The sequence below is a fragment of the Musa acuminata genome, chromosome BXJ2-6 (assembly GCF_036884655.1).
Source record: "Musa acuminata AAA Group cultivar baxijiao chromosome BXJ2-6, Cavendish_Baxijiao_AAA, whole genome shotgun sequence".
Lineage (NCBI taxonomy): Eukaryota > Viridiplantae > Streptophyta > Magnoliopsida > Zingiberales > Musaceae > Musa > Musa acuminata.
Window position 1 is genome coordinate 37151244 of NC_088343.1, and position 15006 is coordinate 37166249.

At 42.7% G+C, this 15006-nt stretch overlaps 2 protein-coding genes across 4 annotated transcripts; one reads left to right on the forward strand and one right to left on the reverse strand.

The window, feature by feature from the left end:
* The first annotated feature begins 1264 nt into the window (after positions 1-1264).
* On the forward strand, positions 1265-2644 carry LOC103989063 (NAC domain-containing protein 2). Its single transcript, XM_009407804.3, has 3 exons — positions 1265-1505; positions 1592-1872; positions 1982-2644. The coding sequence occupies exons 1-3, from the start codon at positions 1343-1345 to the stop codon at positions 2360-2362; spliced, it is 825 nt and encodes a 274-aa protein (XP_009406079.2). The 5' UTR covers positions 1265-1342; the 3' UTR covers positions 2363-2644.
* Positions 2645-2899: 255 nt separating this feature from the next.
* On the reverse strand, positions 2900-14435 carry LOC135615406 (protein CELLULOSE SYNTHASE INTERACTIVE 3-like). 3 transcript variants are annotated; one of them, XM_065113853.1, is made up of 8 exons: positions 14159-14435; positions 13831-14071; positions 13416-13525; positions 10230-13278; positions 6457-9001; positions 3772-4226; positions 3551-3667; positions 2900-3456 (listed from the first exon to the last, which is right to left on the reverse strand). In XM_065113853.1, the coding sequence occupies exons 3-8, from the start codon at positions 13484-13486 to the stop codon at positions 3295-3297; spliced, it is 6399 nt and encodes a 2132-aa protein (XP_064969925.1). In that variant the 5' UTR covers positions 13487-13525; positions 13831-14071; positions 14159-14435; the 3' UTR covers positions 2900-3294. The 3 variants fall into 3 exon arrangements, with proteins under 3 accessions (XP_064969925.1, XP_064969927.1, XP_064969926.1); XM_065113855.1 differs by having other exon boundaries at positions 13729-14071; XM_065113854.1 differs by having other exon boundaries at positions 13831-14435.
* Positions 14436-15006: the final 571 nt, after the last annotated feature.

The following is a 15006-nucleotide window of genomic DNA, read 5'->3' on the forward strand; positions in this document are numbered from 1 at the left end:
CGCTACCCTGCCATCTTTAGGTGCCAGAAAATGACGCCTGTATAATAAATCAACTACGAGGCAATTCTGCCTGCAATTTTGCATTAAAATCATGTGCAATGGTGGCTTGGCCTCATCGATTTTATTCATTGGCATCACAGGTAAATTTGATTGGAGACTTCGATCTAGTCAAGCCCAGCAATGATATTGCTGGGCGTTCGTGCCCATGTTGACGGGGTGACGAAGGCCAAAGAAAAGTCAATCCGTTGACTAACTCACTTGGCCTACAAGGCGTCGTCGACTCCTGAGCTCCTTCTCGTTCTTACGTCACATTCTTCGGCCCTTCGCTCATATCTTTTTTAGCTGCGACTTCGAATATTTGATTGGACAAAGGATGAGACGAGAGCTTGCACTGAGAACTTGGCATCAACACTGCAAGAAGGAATGCAATTGGTCTTAGCCGAACATAGTTTGCTTATCTTGTTATCTATCATCAACGATGCGCCATACCACATCCTGTCCGTCCAGTTATGGATGGATAGACCTCGTCCCACGTCACGCATGCATCATCCCATCCCTCGCCCAAACTCCAATAAACTCCATCGCTGACTCTTCCGGATATACCCCATTTCGCGTTCAAAGATGCTGATACGTGGCAGCCAATTCCTCCTCACAACTTGCAACTTGACGTAACGTACACGAACGGGGGTTCCCATTCCCATTTCCCTTATCCATTTTTCGAACACCCATTCGTCACGTGCCTAAATTCGACATCTGTTCTACCATGTAAAACGTGTTCCACGTGTCGCCCTCCGCTCCACACCGTTCCAATATCCGACGCGTGCAACTCGACGCATCGGCGAACACGCTACGCCACCAACCGCCGCGTCTCTTACCCACCTCCGGACGCGTGTCGTGTTTCGACGCTCAAAGTCGTCCGACCGAGCGTCCCGGTGGACCCCGCGGCCGCCGTCCAATAACATCACCCGACCACGTCGTCTTCGCCGCACGAGATGACGCCAACCTGTCCGATGACGTCGGCCGACGTGTGATAATCTCATCTTACGTAAGCCGTGACAGTATTTCCCTCTCCCGCCATCGTCAGCCGTCCACGTATGTGGTCACCTGCTCGATCTTCGCCACGCGTCCGTCGTCAGTCAACTCGCCGTAGCCGTCGTCATGCACACGCGTGCGGTTCTTGACGTCCCTCAGCCGGTGGAGACGTGGCGAGGAGGTTGACGTCGAGCGACTTTCCCGACATGGTAATTTATAAGACGCACTCTCCTCCTCCTCCTCCCGCTGCTTTGAGACGGAGGAGGTAGAGAAGAAGACGCAGTCGAAGCGAGGAGAGAAGGGAAGAAGAATGAACGGCGGCGATTTGGCTCTCCCAGCGGGGTTTCGATTCCATCCGACGGACGAGGAGCTGGTGACGCATTACCTCTGCCGTAAATGCGCGGCGATGCCCATCTCGGTGCCCGTCGTCGCCGAGGTCGACCTCTACAAGTACGACCCGTGGCAGCTCCCAGGTGACCGCCTCCCCCCTCCTTCCCGTGCGTCCGATTGGGATCGTACGGCTCGGGGTCGCTGATCATTCGTGCTGATGTGGGTGCAGGGATGGCGTCGTACGGGGAGAAGGAGTGGTACTTCTTCTCGCCCAGGGACCGGAAGTACCCCAACGGCTCACGCCCGAACCGCGCCGCCGGCTCGGGCTACTGGAAGGCCACCGGCGCCGACAAGCCGATCGGCACGCCCCGGACGGTGGCGATCAAGAAGGCGCTGGTGTTCTACTCTGGGAAGGCGCCCAAGGGGACGAAGACCAATTGGATCATGCACGAGTACCGGCTCGCCCACCCCGACCGGTCCGCCACCAAGAAGACGAACAACAGCCTTCGGGTTCGTATCTGTTCCTCGTCTTTGCAATACGTATTGCATTCCGACACGTTTTATCTTTTTTTGGCGTTTTTTGGTTTCTTATGCGAAGCTGCCGCCTTTCGCGTTGCAGTTGGACGACTGGGTGTTGTGCCGGATCTACCACAAGAAGGGTGAGATCGACCCCGGGCGGAGGTCCACCGAGTCGAAGGCGCGCCCCTGGGTCGAGCCGAAGCGGGAGGCCACGTGGCAAGTGACTGCGGCGGCGCCGCCCCCGATGACGGACCTGCTCTACCTGGACGCGCCGGAGTCGCTTCCGGTGTTGGTCGGGGCCTCGAGCTGCTCGGAGCACGCGGACCTCACGTGCGAGAGGGAGGTGCAGAGCCTGCCCAGGTGGGGGGAGGACTGGGAGAGCGTCCGCTGGTTTGGTATTAATAACGAACATGGCCCGCTCTCGCCCTCGTGCGGAGACCCTCTCCAGGATATATTCACGTACTTGCAGAAGCCCTTTTAGAAGAGTTGGCACGTGTGGAGGCGAGACCCGTTGGTGGCTGTCGGATCGAGGCGGTGCTTCGGAGATCGTGCGGTGCCAATGAACCCGTGCAGACATATACGAACTCCCGTGTATAGATCAATGGGGGAGATGAGAGGCTTTGGTAGCGGTGAGGTCAGGTCGTTTCTGTTTCTGTTTCTGTTCGTGACCTGCAAAATTTTGTTTACTTGATGTTAGATTCGTACAAATGTAGACGTGTTGTGCGATATATCGAATGAAAGAAGGATGGCGTTAGAGCTGAAATGATGCAGATTTTGTTTGCAAGGATGAATGCATTTACAAAGGTATATGTTTTATAGACTATTTCTGCAGTTATTTTCCTAGAGAGAAGGATTCATCGAGTATATCAAAAAGCAAAGAGATGCTACGGTGACTCAAATGACTGAACAAAAAGCACGGAGTAGGCTGGAGATCACATTGCATTAGTTATATTTAAAATGACTTTAGAACCCTAAATACAAGGAAGAACATATGTTTATCAAATATAACACAGAGATATTATATGCTGCCACCTTTTACTCTGCAGGATAAAACATCACTCACAAGAGAGTTCCAGGTTCATAAAGTACGTGTTAATTACAGAATAATTTACCTGTACAAATTTGAAAGATTCCTCTCGTCGCCATCAACCTGAACAAGGAAAAGCCACGAATGATCTCATCCAGCTGGTCGGTGACTATGGCCAGCTTATAAACTACAAATTATGACGGATCCGTTTATTCCTCTCTCATCCAGAGACATGCATGGCTGTGCATATTCCAACATTAGCTACAAAATTGGAGTTTACAAACTCGCATCACAAAACTAATGGATGTCGCGGATCATTTGATCATGGATTTTGCTGCCATTCCAGATGAATAGTGCAGGCCACAATTATCTATCGCTGACCTGATTCACATGTCATCGCCAGATGTCCGATTAGACCATACGATCTCGATTTCAAGTGTTCGCGAAGATCCATCCCTGTTACCATCATGATTGAGGCTGAAAAATCCATGGTAAACTCCATCTGTAACAACCTTGTCTATTTGAATGGTGACTCTCCCCAGGGTACTCTATAACACAATCCAACATGCCAGTCCGTTAATAGATAGTTAATCTGTTGTGAGACAAAGCGTCATACTCTAGAGAGAGAATGTGTGCATATACCTTCCCAAACGTATTTTTGCTTTTGCAGACTATATAAAGCTTCTGTCCTTTCGGCGGAACGTCGAATGCCCAGGTAAAACCTTCCTTCCATTCTGGGCATGCACTATGGCTTACCACCTAAATGTTCATTTGAGAAATTTGTAAAAGAACTGACGAGAAAATATATCAGACCGGTAGGTACATCTAAAAGATTTTGTCTAGGATATTTCTTGGAAGCTTACCTTGGTCTGTCTTGGAGGGCCATTTCCTATTTTAAGCTGACAGAATGCGTTGGTACTCCCCATTGTCTGCTTCAAGTTATTTCCACGTTTGATGGTCACCGTCAAGCACCCTGGTAAGCAGTTCAGTAAGCTGTCTGCCCTTTCCTGAAAACTGGGTGGGCAAGTTTTCATAAGCAATTGCAATATAGGTATGGCCTCAGCCGCAATAAGGGCTTGTGCCTTTGCAATGTCCTCATTCATTTGTGACCATGACTCTTTCAACAAACAAAGAGTATCCAAAACCGACTCCTGAGCAGCCTCAGTTCCTGTTCTTAAAGCACCAACTAAATGTGGGATGCAAAGGGTGGCTGCTTCGGAAGTGCGGAGCTTCTTGAAGTTGGTAAATATCACAAATATGGTTCTCAGAACTTCTTCATTGTTAGTTGCAGAGGACCATGATTCTTTCTCCAAGGCAGCTGCAAAACACAGAAGGTAAGCCATCAGAGGTCCAACAGCTGAATGCAGAATTATACTGAAGGATAATTACACAAAAGAATTAGGAATTTACAAAAAACTATGAGCAACCTAACCTACTCGCTCCACACGCTATTTTATAAACATCATAAGACCATAGTATCATCAAAAAATTAACTGATTCTTTAGAGCCAAATAAGATTTATACTAATTTTTTAAAAAAATTACAAGAGGAGAGTAAAAATGTTGAGAAAATGATTCCTACAGTTCATATAAGATATGAGGTCGTCACCACTCCATGTGGAGAACCAAATAATTAATCCAAGATCCATTTAAAACTTTTGTCCACTGAAGGAAGCATAAGCTGTCACCTGCAAACCAGTCCAATTTTCTACGTATACTGTTCTATGACTGATCGATACTACCTGATGGAAATCAACTGTCATGCCAAAACCATTTAAATCTATCTGAAATGTGGAGAGTTTCAATATATCTACTATAGAATAAACCTTAGAGATGATTCTTGATCTGATGCGGAAAGAGAATAATAGTGATGTTAATGCTGCTATATACAAGAAATTACATCAAAATTGACTACCAAATATGAGGAATAAGTGAGACCTGACATTGCCTGATCTGATATGTGGAAAGTTTCAATATATCTACCATGGAATAAACCTTAGAATGGTTCTTGATCAGATCCATGGAAAAAGAATTATAGCGGGGTGATGTTATATACAAGAAATAACATCAAAATTGACCACCATATATGATGGAAAAAGTGGGGTGGCAGATGACCTGATGTTGCTTCAAATTATCATGAATATGAACACATCAAGAAATACTGTTGAGGATGAAAGAAGATGTGAATATTTTGCGAGTTTAACTATTTATCCATATATACAAAAACATATGCTACAATAACTATTTTTTTTCTTGGAAAGAGCAATAACCTACATTCTAGATGTAAATCTTATACTATGATTCCTGGCAGAAAAGGTTCATTACTGAGGATTACAATTTTGATGACAAAATAATCTAAAGACTAGTTTATCTAGGATCCTAGTGAGAGACAATTACATAAAAATTCTCGAACAATGATAGCACATTTCTCATTATTGAAAAGTAACTAGAAGGAATAAAACATAAACTTGGAGGCTACAAAGTTTGGTTCATAATTACGTCGGTCATGAGATATACATATATTAATTTTATTCAATCAATAAATTTGAGTATAATAAAAACTATTTCACAACCAAACTCTTTTTTTTATTCTCTTCACTTTTTCTCTAAACTTCTCTCCTCTTATCATCTTCTCTCATAAATATAAATTTTGTTCATGAGAATCAATTTCTGTCCCCTGTGCTGCATGAAAGAGAAACCCTCATTAACAACAGAGCAAAGCATCTCTCCATCATGTTGTGAAACAACTAATACAAAAGTAATAGAGAGCCAACCACATTTCTAGTTTGCTGGTTTCGTGTTCTCCTCATTCTCTTCCTCCTCTTCTTTCTTTATGGACCTTGACTCGAACACTATGGTTTAGTTCCATATTAAAAGTGACTAAAAACATGAATCATATTATAAGGATTTGATACTACCATTAACCTTGCTTAAGCATATTTTGATCAGTGATTTAGATTTATCAAGTTAGTGAGTGAATTATCCTATCAAGTTGGATTCTAAGATTGGCAGCCAACGTGAACCACATGCTACCATAGGTTCTCTTCTTCCTGTTCTTCTTCATGAAACACCCTTTTCTTCAGTCCAGATGTGCCATCATGATCTAGCACAAAAAAAGGACCAGCAAATTATGATGCTCGATCCAGTTCAGAATTTCAGGGATAATGTAGCAAAATTGACAACTATAGTCTGGTAATCAAAGGAGTGGAAGCAAAATACTTTGTATGAATGCCAAGTAGATATTGTGAAGACATGCCAGAAGATGAAAAGAAACGAATACTGGATGTTAAAATGATATAGCAGTAACGCAAAAATTACATATTGCTCTGCAACTTAAATACCAAAAGTATCAGGGAAAATCTAGTATCCCTAAGAAACATTGAATGTGGAGAGCTATGCACTAAAAAAAAGTAGAAAACTTTCAGATTATTATATTAGTTACAATTAATTGGTAGATTTAAAAATAAAAGTAGGGTGAACTTAAGACAAGGAAGACAATGATATGGAGAGAAGATATAAGCTTTACTCAATAGCAGAATAATAACTTACCAGTCAGCGACCTTATAAGTTCATTTGATACATACTCTTGGAGTGTATGATTTGAAAATAGATACTTGATAAGCAGTGCTGCCTGTCCAGCAACATCAGTATTTGGGGACAGTAACAACTCCTGTACTACCAGTATTCCCCCAGCTTCTGCAACAGCACGCCTATTTGTTCTACTGTGCATAACCAAGCTTTGCAAAGCACATATTGCCACCACTTTCATTTCTTCTGTTGGCTGGTCTTCAAGCAGGCTGATTAAAGCACGGCACGCGGATACAGAATCACTTGCTCTGGCAAGTGAATCATGCTGGAAAAGATTGCCAAGTGCAAGAGTCACAAGAAACTTTGCAGACTGAGATCTCGTCTGTGGATCTAATAAATATTGAGAAAGAGGAGCTATTGCATATTTTACAAGTTTCATTTCTCGCACTCGTGCATTGTTAAATAATGCTTCAAGCAATCTTCCACAAGCTTCTTCGCAATGGTGTAATCTTAGAAGTTCGAGCAACGCATCAATAGCACCAGCCTCAGCCATCATTACAGAATTTGAAGGATTCTTTCTCTCTTGAACAAGAAGGGCACTTAAAGATACTGAAACAGTAGCTTCTAATGTGGAGTGCAGCAACCTCACAAGCACAATCAGTGAGACCTTAAGATAGTAATCAGAATTAGACTTGACAATATTTGATAAAACAAGTGCTGCAGACTCCCACAAGGCATGACTTGGCTGGGGATCATCCTGGATGATGACCTTAGAAAGCTCAAAGATTCCCCCTGCATCAGCCACAGCTTTGGGCCAGCTCAGAGATATACTCTCAAGTGCTTTGATTGCAGTTTGTTGTAAGCTCAGTATCCCAATTCCTGCAAGCTGTACAAGGGGAACAATTGCATTTTTTGTAGTAATATCTTGTTGGAAATGCTCCTGTTCCAGAAGATGTGACAGTAATTCAGTGCCAAGCTGTTGGATGGCTTGGGATGGGGACTCGAGAAATGATATCAATGGCTCAATGACTTGACTCGGAGTTAACTTTAAGGCTGTCAGGCTTTGCGGTTTCTCCAAGATATTTACGAGTGCTTGCAATGAACTATGCTGTCCCCACATAGTAAAATCTGGACGTTTTAGAACCAGGAAAAGAGGTTCAACCATTCTCGCAGCAGCTGAGCTTTTAGCAATACCACTATTGTTGGTCAAGATGCGAAGCAACTCAGCAACTGAAGAACTAACAGAAACAGGTGCATCAAGGATCATGTCAAGTGCATTGTCAATTATTCCAGCATTGACCATTTCAAGTTTACATTGAGGCCGGTCCTTTCCCAACTTTATAAGAGCACTTATGCTGGCCTCTGAAAGTTCATAGTTTGAACCAGAAACATATCTCACAAGAAGATCCACAACTTCAGTTGTTGCTGCAATATCTGCATGGTGTTCATCGTCAAGCAACCTCTCTAGAGCACGAACACCAAACTCTACTTCTCCACTGGGGTCTGATGTTATTAGAGATATTAAAGGTTGAACACATTCCGAGGCAATAGGCATTGTTCGTATAGTTGAATTTCCAAATAAGACATAGCATAGCTGTGCTGCATTTTTCTTTAGTTCCAAAGATGAACTGGATAACAAAATCTTGTGGAGGCTTTCAAGTGGATTACCTTCCACATCAGTTAATGCTGATGCCTTTGAAATATTTCCATCAGTCAGTTTGATCAAAGCAACAAGTGCAGCATGTTGTTCCTTATCAGTTCCTGCATTGAGCATGTCAACTAATGGTTGAATAGCTTGTCTAGCCATTTCAGTATCTCTGATATCCTCCACATCAAAGAGTTCCTGTAAAGTCCTTGTGGCACTAAAACGAGCAGTTCTTGAGCCCATTCTTAAAACAGCTACAAGCTGATTCAAAGTACTAAGAGAACATTCATGGTGCACCAACTCAGAGTTGCTATACAAGATTCTTAAAAGATCAGTTATGCTAGTTTCCGTTGAGTCTTGAGGACTCAAAGAAAGGTATTTCGTTAAAGATTCCAAAGCCCCAGCTTCAGCCATAGCTAGTTTGTTTGCTTCACTTCCTTCTGCTATCTGAGTCAGAAGGTGAATAGCAATTGGTGGTGCACCTGGTCTATCTGGCATTGGTCTTAGAAGGTCAACTAATAAGGGTATGGACTTGCGGGCCGTTGCACCAATCCTCACGTCTTCAATTTGAAACAGATGCTTTAACACAACTTCACCAGGGTGTTTTTCTAAATTAAATTCTTCAGACAGAGCAAAAAGATTTGGGATATCTGATTCCTCATGTCCAATCAAAGTTGTAAGGCCTCCAACAGCACCTGAATTTGCAATAGCAAGTTGTATACCCTTGTTTCCATTACAAGCAAGACTAGCCATTGCTTGAGCAGCAAAATACTTGTCAATGACTTCATCAGACTTCAGCAAGAAAGCCAGACAAGGTATAATGCGCATGGTTGCTGAACATTGAACAACTTCTGTGCCCTGGAACAGTATAGCCAAGAGAAGTGAACTGGTCCAAATGCCTTCTGCATCTTCATATTCTGCCTGCAAATGTATAGCTTAAAAGTCATTATGGTCCAGAAAACTGTAAGTGAGACCAGTTTTTTCTTCTGTAAAAGGAGAAAAACAAACATTTTCAGTTTGACTACAAGAGATTTGCTAAGACATTAATATGACAAGGTACAGTGGACTGTGTATGCTTAATGCTCCAATGAGGCTGGAGTCTCATGCTCCGAGCAGCACTTTAATTTACCAATAAAATATCACAATTCACATGTTGCTTAATGCTAGAAATTAAAGCATGTACACCTAAATCAAAGGCACTAGCCGACTCTGTACTCATAGGAGTTGTTTGTGTCTTCAATTAATTGTAGAAGAATTTTTTTTAATGAAAATTGCATCAAAGAATATCACTCAAGCTATCTTTTATATGTCAATTTAAGTCATATAAATGTTTTCTACATCAGCTCTAGAGAATGCTTATCATGTTAGTGAAAAAAAAAAAGGCATGAACTCTTGTGGTGGTCTTACCAACCAATGCCCACTACCCTGTAATACAACAGCATAATATTGAATTCCTTTTTCATTTGTGTTCCAGTAAAGATACGGTCTTATGCTCATTCCCTCACTCAAGATCAGTGCATTTTCATCTGTTTTCTCTGATTGTGCATTACGTTTCAATTTTACAAATTGTAGAAAATGGTTTTATAAGAAGTTCAACAAAACAAAATAACCACTTCTCTCACTTAATAATTAAAATCCAAAATCAAATTCCTTGACGAATTTGAGTTGCATATATGCATCCTATCCTAGGATATGCATCTGAGACAATTTATATGAGTGCATTGCATGAGTACACAAAACAATGCATTTAGTGAATAAGTTAAAGGAGCAAATTTCCTTTACAGTTAATCAATGAGACAAGTATAAAATTGCTTAACTACTTTAGCAGCCATATGTCCGTTGTTAGCCTTGAATCTAAGGCCAACCTACTGTGAATAAGATTTCTACTAAGGTTCATCGTACCATAGCATACCGCCTGGTAGAGGCGGAATGTTCCAGTCCAACAGGAGACCGGTACGGGTGGTACATACCGATCTTTTGATACACCTCCTCGTATCATGTGTCGGTAGTACATCAGTATGGTTCAATACATATCATACCGATAGCTAGTCGGTACACTGGTACAGATCAGTAAAGCGAACCATGACTTCTACTGCCACTAAGATAGAAATAGATACATAAGAAGTAAACCAAATTTAAGGATAAGTACCAGTTGATTAGCAGCATAAGCCGCAAGCTTATCTGAAAGAACTTCCACACCACCAGCCTCCATTATTGTAAGTTTACCATTTGCACAGGAAGAGGAAATGATAGCAAGCAACCACAAAGCAACTGTTCCTCCCAGAATTGTTGCTGGGTTAGGGACATCATATTCATCGTCTTCATGATGAAAAGTTCTCTCCGTAACATTCCTGGCACTCCTTGCTCCATTGCCTAGAGAGACAGAACTGCACTGATGTTTCAGCATATCAATGAGGGCATAAATAAGTTTCTGTTGAAGTTTTGATACATTTAGTATGTCCAATGACTGCTGCCTGTGCTCCTTCATAGAACAAATGAGAAGAGCAGCACTGCCAATTCTTACTTCCATATTAGATGAGTTCATAATTCTATCCGCAAGTGAAGCTATACATTGTGCCCTTTCTACCAAAAGATCACCAAGTATGGCAGGATGGTCCTGGAGCCTTGAAAGGATTTCAATTGCCTTATCTTGCTCAGCAGGAAGCCCAAGAGCCAGACATTGGACCAATGGCTCTATGGTCGATGGAGTCTCAACAAGGGCAGCGCAAGGGGAATAGATGAAGTTCATGTTCTTTTTTGGTTTGACCAATAAAGCAAGCACGTCTAATGCATCCGAATTAACCCCTTCAAGGCCCATGGGTGCTAAAGAATCTGCAATTGCATGAACTACAAAGTGACACTGAGAACTTTCCATGAGAACATCACCAACGGGAAAGTGGTTCAATAGCTGGTAAAGTGCTCGCGAAGAATTCTTCTTCCCGTCTAATGTGCCTTCTCCTAGCACTCTCAACAAAGCTGATAAAACATCTGCTGCTAACGCTTCAGCAGCAATATGTGGATCTGAGAGCAGATTTGCCAAAGCAGCAACTGCAGTTTCAGCAGCATCAATTGAAGATGTTTTAGCCATCTTAATGAGAGGTTCAACATCACCTTCTGCAATATATGACATCTTATTGGCAGTTTTAGCCTTGGTTGGACGGGATAATGCACCCAAAGCTCGTGCTGACTGTGTTGCAACAACTTGAGCTTTGCTGGTCAATAGCTTCATGCAAGGATGAACTATTTCATCGGTGGCAAGACTGTCACAGATATCTTGTCGGACATTGAATAAATCAGCCAAAACAGAAGCAGCACATTCTTGAGTTTCTTCATTGGATGAGTTAAGAACCTGTACAAGAGAGCTAAGTCCCTTATTCGCAGGACTCCCCTTCTGTACCAGATCCTTATAAGAAGCCATTGTAAGCACATGACCCAACACTGTGATAGCATGTGTCCTGGAACTAAGAGCATCGTCACCAACAAGGAGTGCCAATAATTGATTGATAGTGGCGGAGTCAGCGTAATTAATTAGCTTCTTGAGTGCCTTAGCTGAAGCTTCTTGCCCTTTTTGGCCACCACTCTTCAAAAGCCATAAGAGAGCTGGAACAGCCCCAGCCCTCTCAACACATGCACGAATGTCATCACTGTGACAGCACATGTTCCACAGCACATGAACTGCATCCTCCTTTGCTTTCTGGGATCCAATTTCCAACAATTGCACCAGAGGAGGGATTCCTCCAGCAGCAGTAATGGCCCATTTGCTGTCATCCACTTGGTCTGTCAAGATTGCAAGCAAAGCAACCGCATATTCCTGGTGTTGTTCACTGGACAGTCCAAGCAATGCTATTAGCATCTGAATGCCCTCTCTCTCCCCAAGAGCCCCCCATATTACAGCACCATCACAACACAATCTTGCTAGTGACAGAATAAAATGTTCCTGAACATCAGCAGAGGCCATGGTTATCAACCCAACGAGAACCTTTTTTGCATCTGAATGAATGATCCTACTGCAAAGGGATTCATTGCCATAGAGGCTGGCCAAAGCCTCAAGAACACGGTCCTGAACTAGTTTAGTGTCTGTGGCCTTCAGTAGCTTTATCAAAATTTCCTCAATCTGAACTGGATCAAACACTTTTTCTTCACTGCCCTCAAAAACCATCAAAGAGTATGCAAGAGCTCCAATTGTATCAGAAACTGGAGCAGCAAAGCTAGGGGCTTGGGAGAGTTCTCCAAGGTAGAGTATCAGAGAAGACATACCACCACATATATTTGCTAATGCACAAACAGCATGCCTCTGCAGAGAATGACCAGACTCTCCTTGCATGCACTCCTTAGAAGGAGCTACCACTGCTCCAATTAGGACTGGTAGACCACCTGCATCCACGACAGCTTTCTTAGCCATAGTTGACTTAGATGACAGGACCTCCAGAGCATCTGCAGCACTGGAACATACAGAAGTATCGTTATCCCGTCCTAGTAGTTGGAGAAGGGCCTTAACTGCTCCAGCATCTATCACCTTGGGAATACTATCACTGAACGCTGATATCAGCCGAGCCAAGAGGGAAGCAGCATTTGATTGTGAAGCTGTGTTATCAGACAAAAGAAGGCCAGTAATTATCTCTACTCCACCAGCTTCAAGTGTGGCCCTCCAGTATCCATCCTTGTCCCCACAAAGATTCCTTAATGCTCCAGTAACAAAGCCTTCAACTACACGGTCTTGCTTAATCTTAGGATTAAGCAGATCCCAGAGCGTCGGTACGACACCCTCAGTGACAAATATTTTCATGCCAATATGATCATCTGAAAGCCCGCCAGAGGAGACCTCAAAGATAGCTTCAGCTGCTGCCTTTTTTGACTCAGAAGATTCAGACTTCAGGAGAGAAAGTAACGGCGGTATGCAACCCCCTAAAAGAACTTTAATGCGCAAGTCTTCTTCCTTGCAGAGAGCACTAAGGATGTTTGCAATATTCACCTTCGCGATTGGTGTCCCACTTCTGAGGACCGAGATGAACAATGGCATGGCCTGAGAATGGGTGCCAATCAAAGCCCTAGTGTCCTTCTGCGTTCTGGAAACTTCTAGCAACTGTGCTGTTATCAGCTCTTTCTCTTGTGGGGACGAATTACTTGCATGAAGCTGCTCCAAGAAGCGAGCAACCCTGGCAACTGTGCTCTCGGGATCATCCATTCCATTTGATTCACTACATAAAAAGTCAAGTAATTGTAAATCATTATCAATTTTGATCCATCGAGTGAAAACAGCAAACTTGTAGATATATTATCAGGAAAAGGGGTAGCATAAATTATTATAAAATGGGCTTGTGTTGGATCATGGTACCATGATTGAGAAGATGACGAAGAAGGTGCGGCAGAAAGCTCACGCAGCAGAGGTGTACCAGACTTCGCCATGATCCTAGATATCGCCTTTCAAAGTTTCCTCTTTGGTCTCTACGGATCAGAACATTAATATTTTCAATCAGCACAACTTTGGAACCAAAACAAATGAGCATGCCATCAATTGAAATGGACTAATTCTAAAACATATCACCAGAATTCGAAGGTTGCGACAATAGATCTACTCACAATTCATAAAACCAGATAAAAATTAGAAACAACATATAAAACATGAGTTCCGTCAGGAGAAGTTGAACCTTTCTTCAATTGATGACGAGATAATAAAAAGCAAACCCTTGCAAAGTAGTACCCGTCAAAGGCCACAACATGAACTCACTGATGCGAGAGCCGAAACCCACCTTTCTGACACAGATCCACCGCAACAAATCTCGGCACACGAAATCTCACCACGGAGGACGGAACCAAATCAGATCCCCTCCTCCCTCTCAAAATGCGACCCAAATTAGAGCACTATACACACGAGATCTCCAAGAAGAGAAGGAATTGGGAGGCGGCGAGCAACGGATTGCGCCGTGAGTCGATGAAATCGCAAAAAAGGGCCCGGAAGCACTATGAACACAAGCAACTATCGCACCGAAGCTGCAGCAAGACGTAGGTAAGGGCTAATTCCCAGGAAAAATAGAAGCGAGCACGAAATTAAAACCCCAATCGACGACGAACGCGTGCCTTCAGAACCGGAATCGCGGAAAAGGAAGGCGAGGCGGCATGTTCGATGGGAAGCGACGATCGATGCGGGCCTCGACGCTACTACTGCGCTTGGGGGGTTACTTACGGCAGCCACTAATGAGGAAGGAAACGACGTCTCTTCGGATCAGCGGGCATCGATCCTTCCCTTCTCCCTCCCTCTCTCTCTCTCTCAATCTCCTTCCTCTTTCTCCGAGTGTTTTGCCTGTGGTTTGGTTGGACTGTGGAGGAAGATAAAGGCGAAGAGACTGACACTAAGCAACTACTGCTGCCGCCGAAGGTTGGAGCATCAAAACTAATTGACCAACAACAGGACTCGCTGTTCGTACCCCAAAAAAGACAGTTTTATTTTCTTTTTAGGTTAAATTAACATATAAATATCATTATGGATCTTAATTTAATATATATATATATATATTCAAATATTAGGATTCTATAAGTCACTGTCATTAATATTTATTTTGAAAAAAATTAACTATTTATAGTCATGATTATTATTATTAATTTATTTGAGTTAATATTATATAAAAATATGAATTATGCATATTCTAAACATATTTTTAAAAATAAATAAATAAATATGAGAATCGCTATCAATCATTTTCTTTAAATATCCACTTGCCAAATTCAAATCATGGAATTGCCCCCTTTAAATTGATACTTGCTAGGGAAGAAAACATAGATTCATGCTAATCATCCTCATGACTTGGGGGGGGGGTTTCATAATATTGGCAAAGAAACAAAAATCTCAATATTATTAGATTTTCTAATTGATTTTCTCGTAAGTGTTTGTATCACTATGGTGCTATTTTGATGAAATATTTATTTAT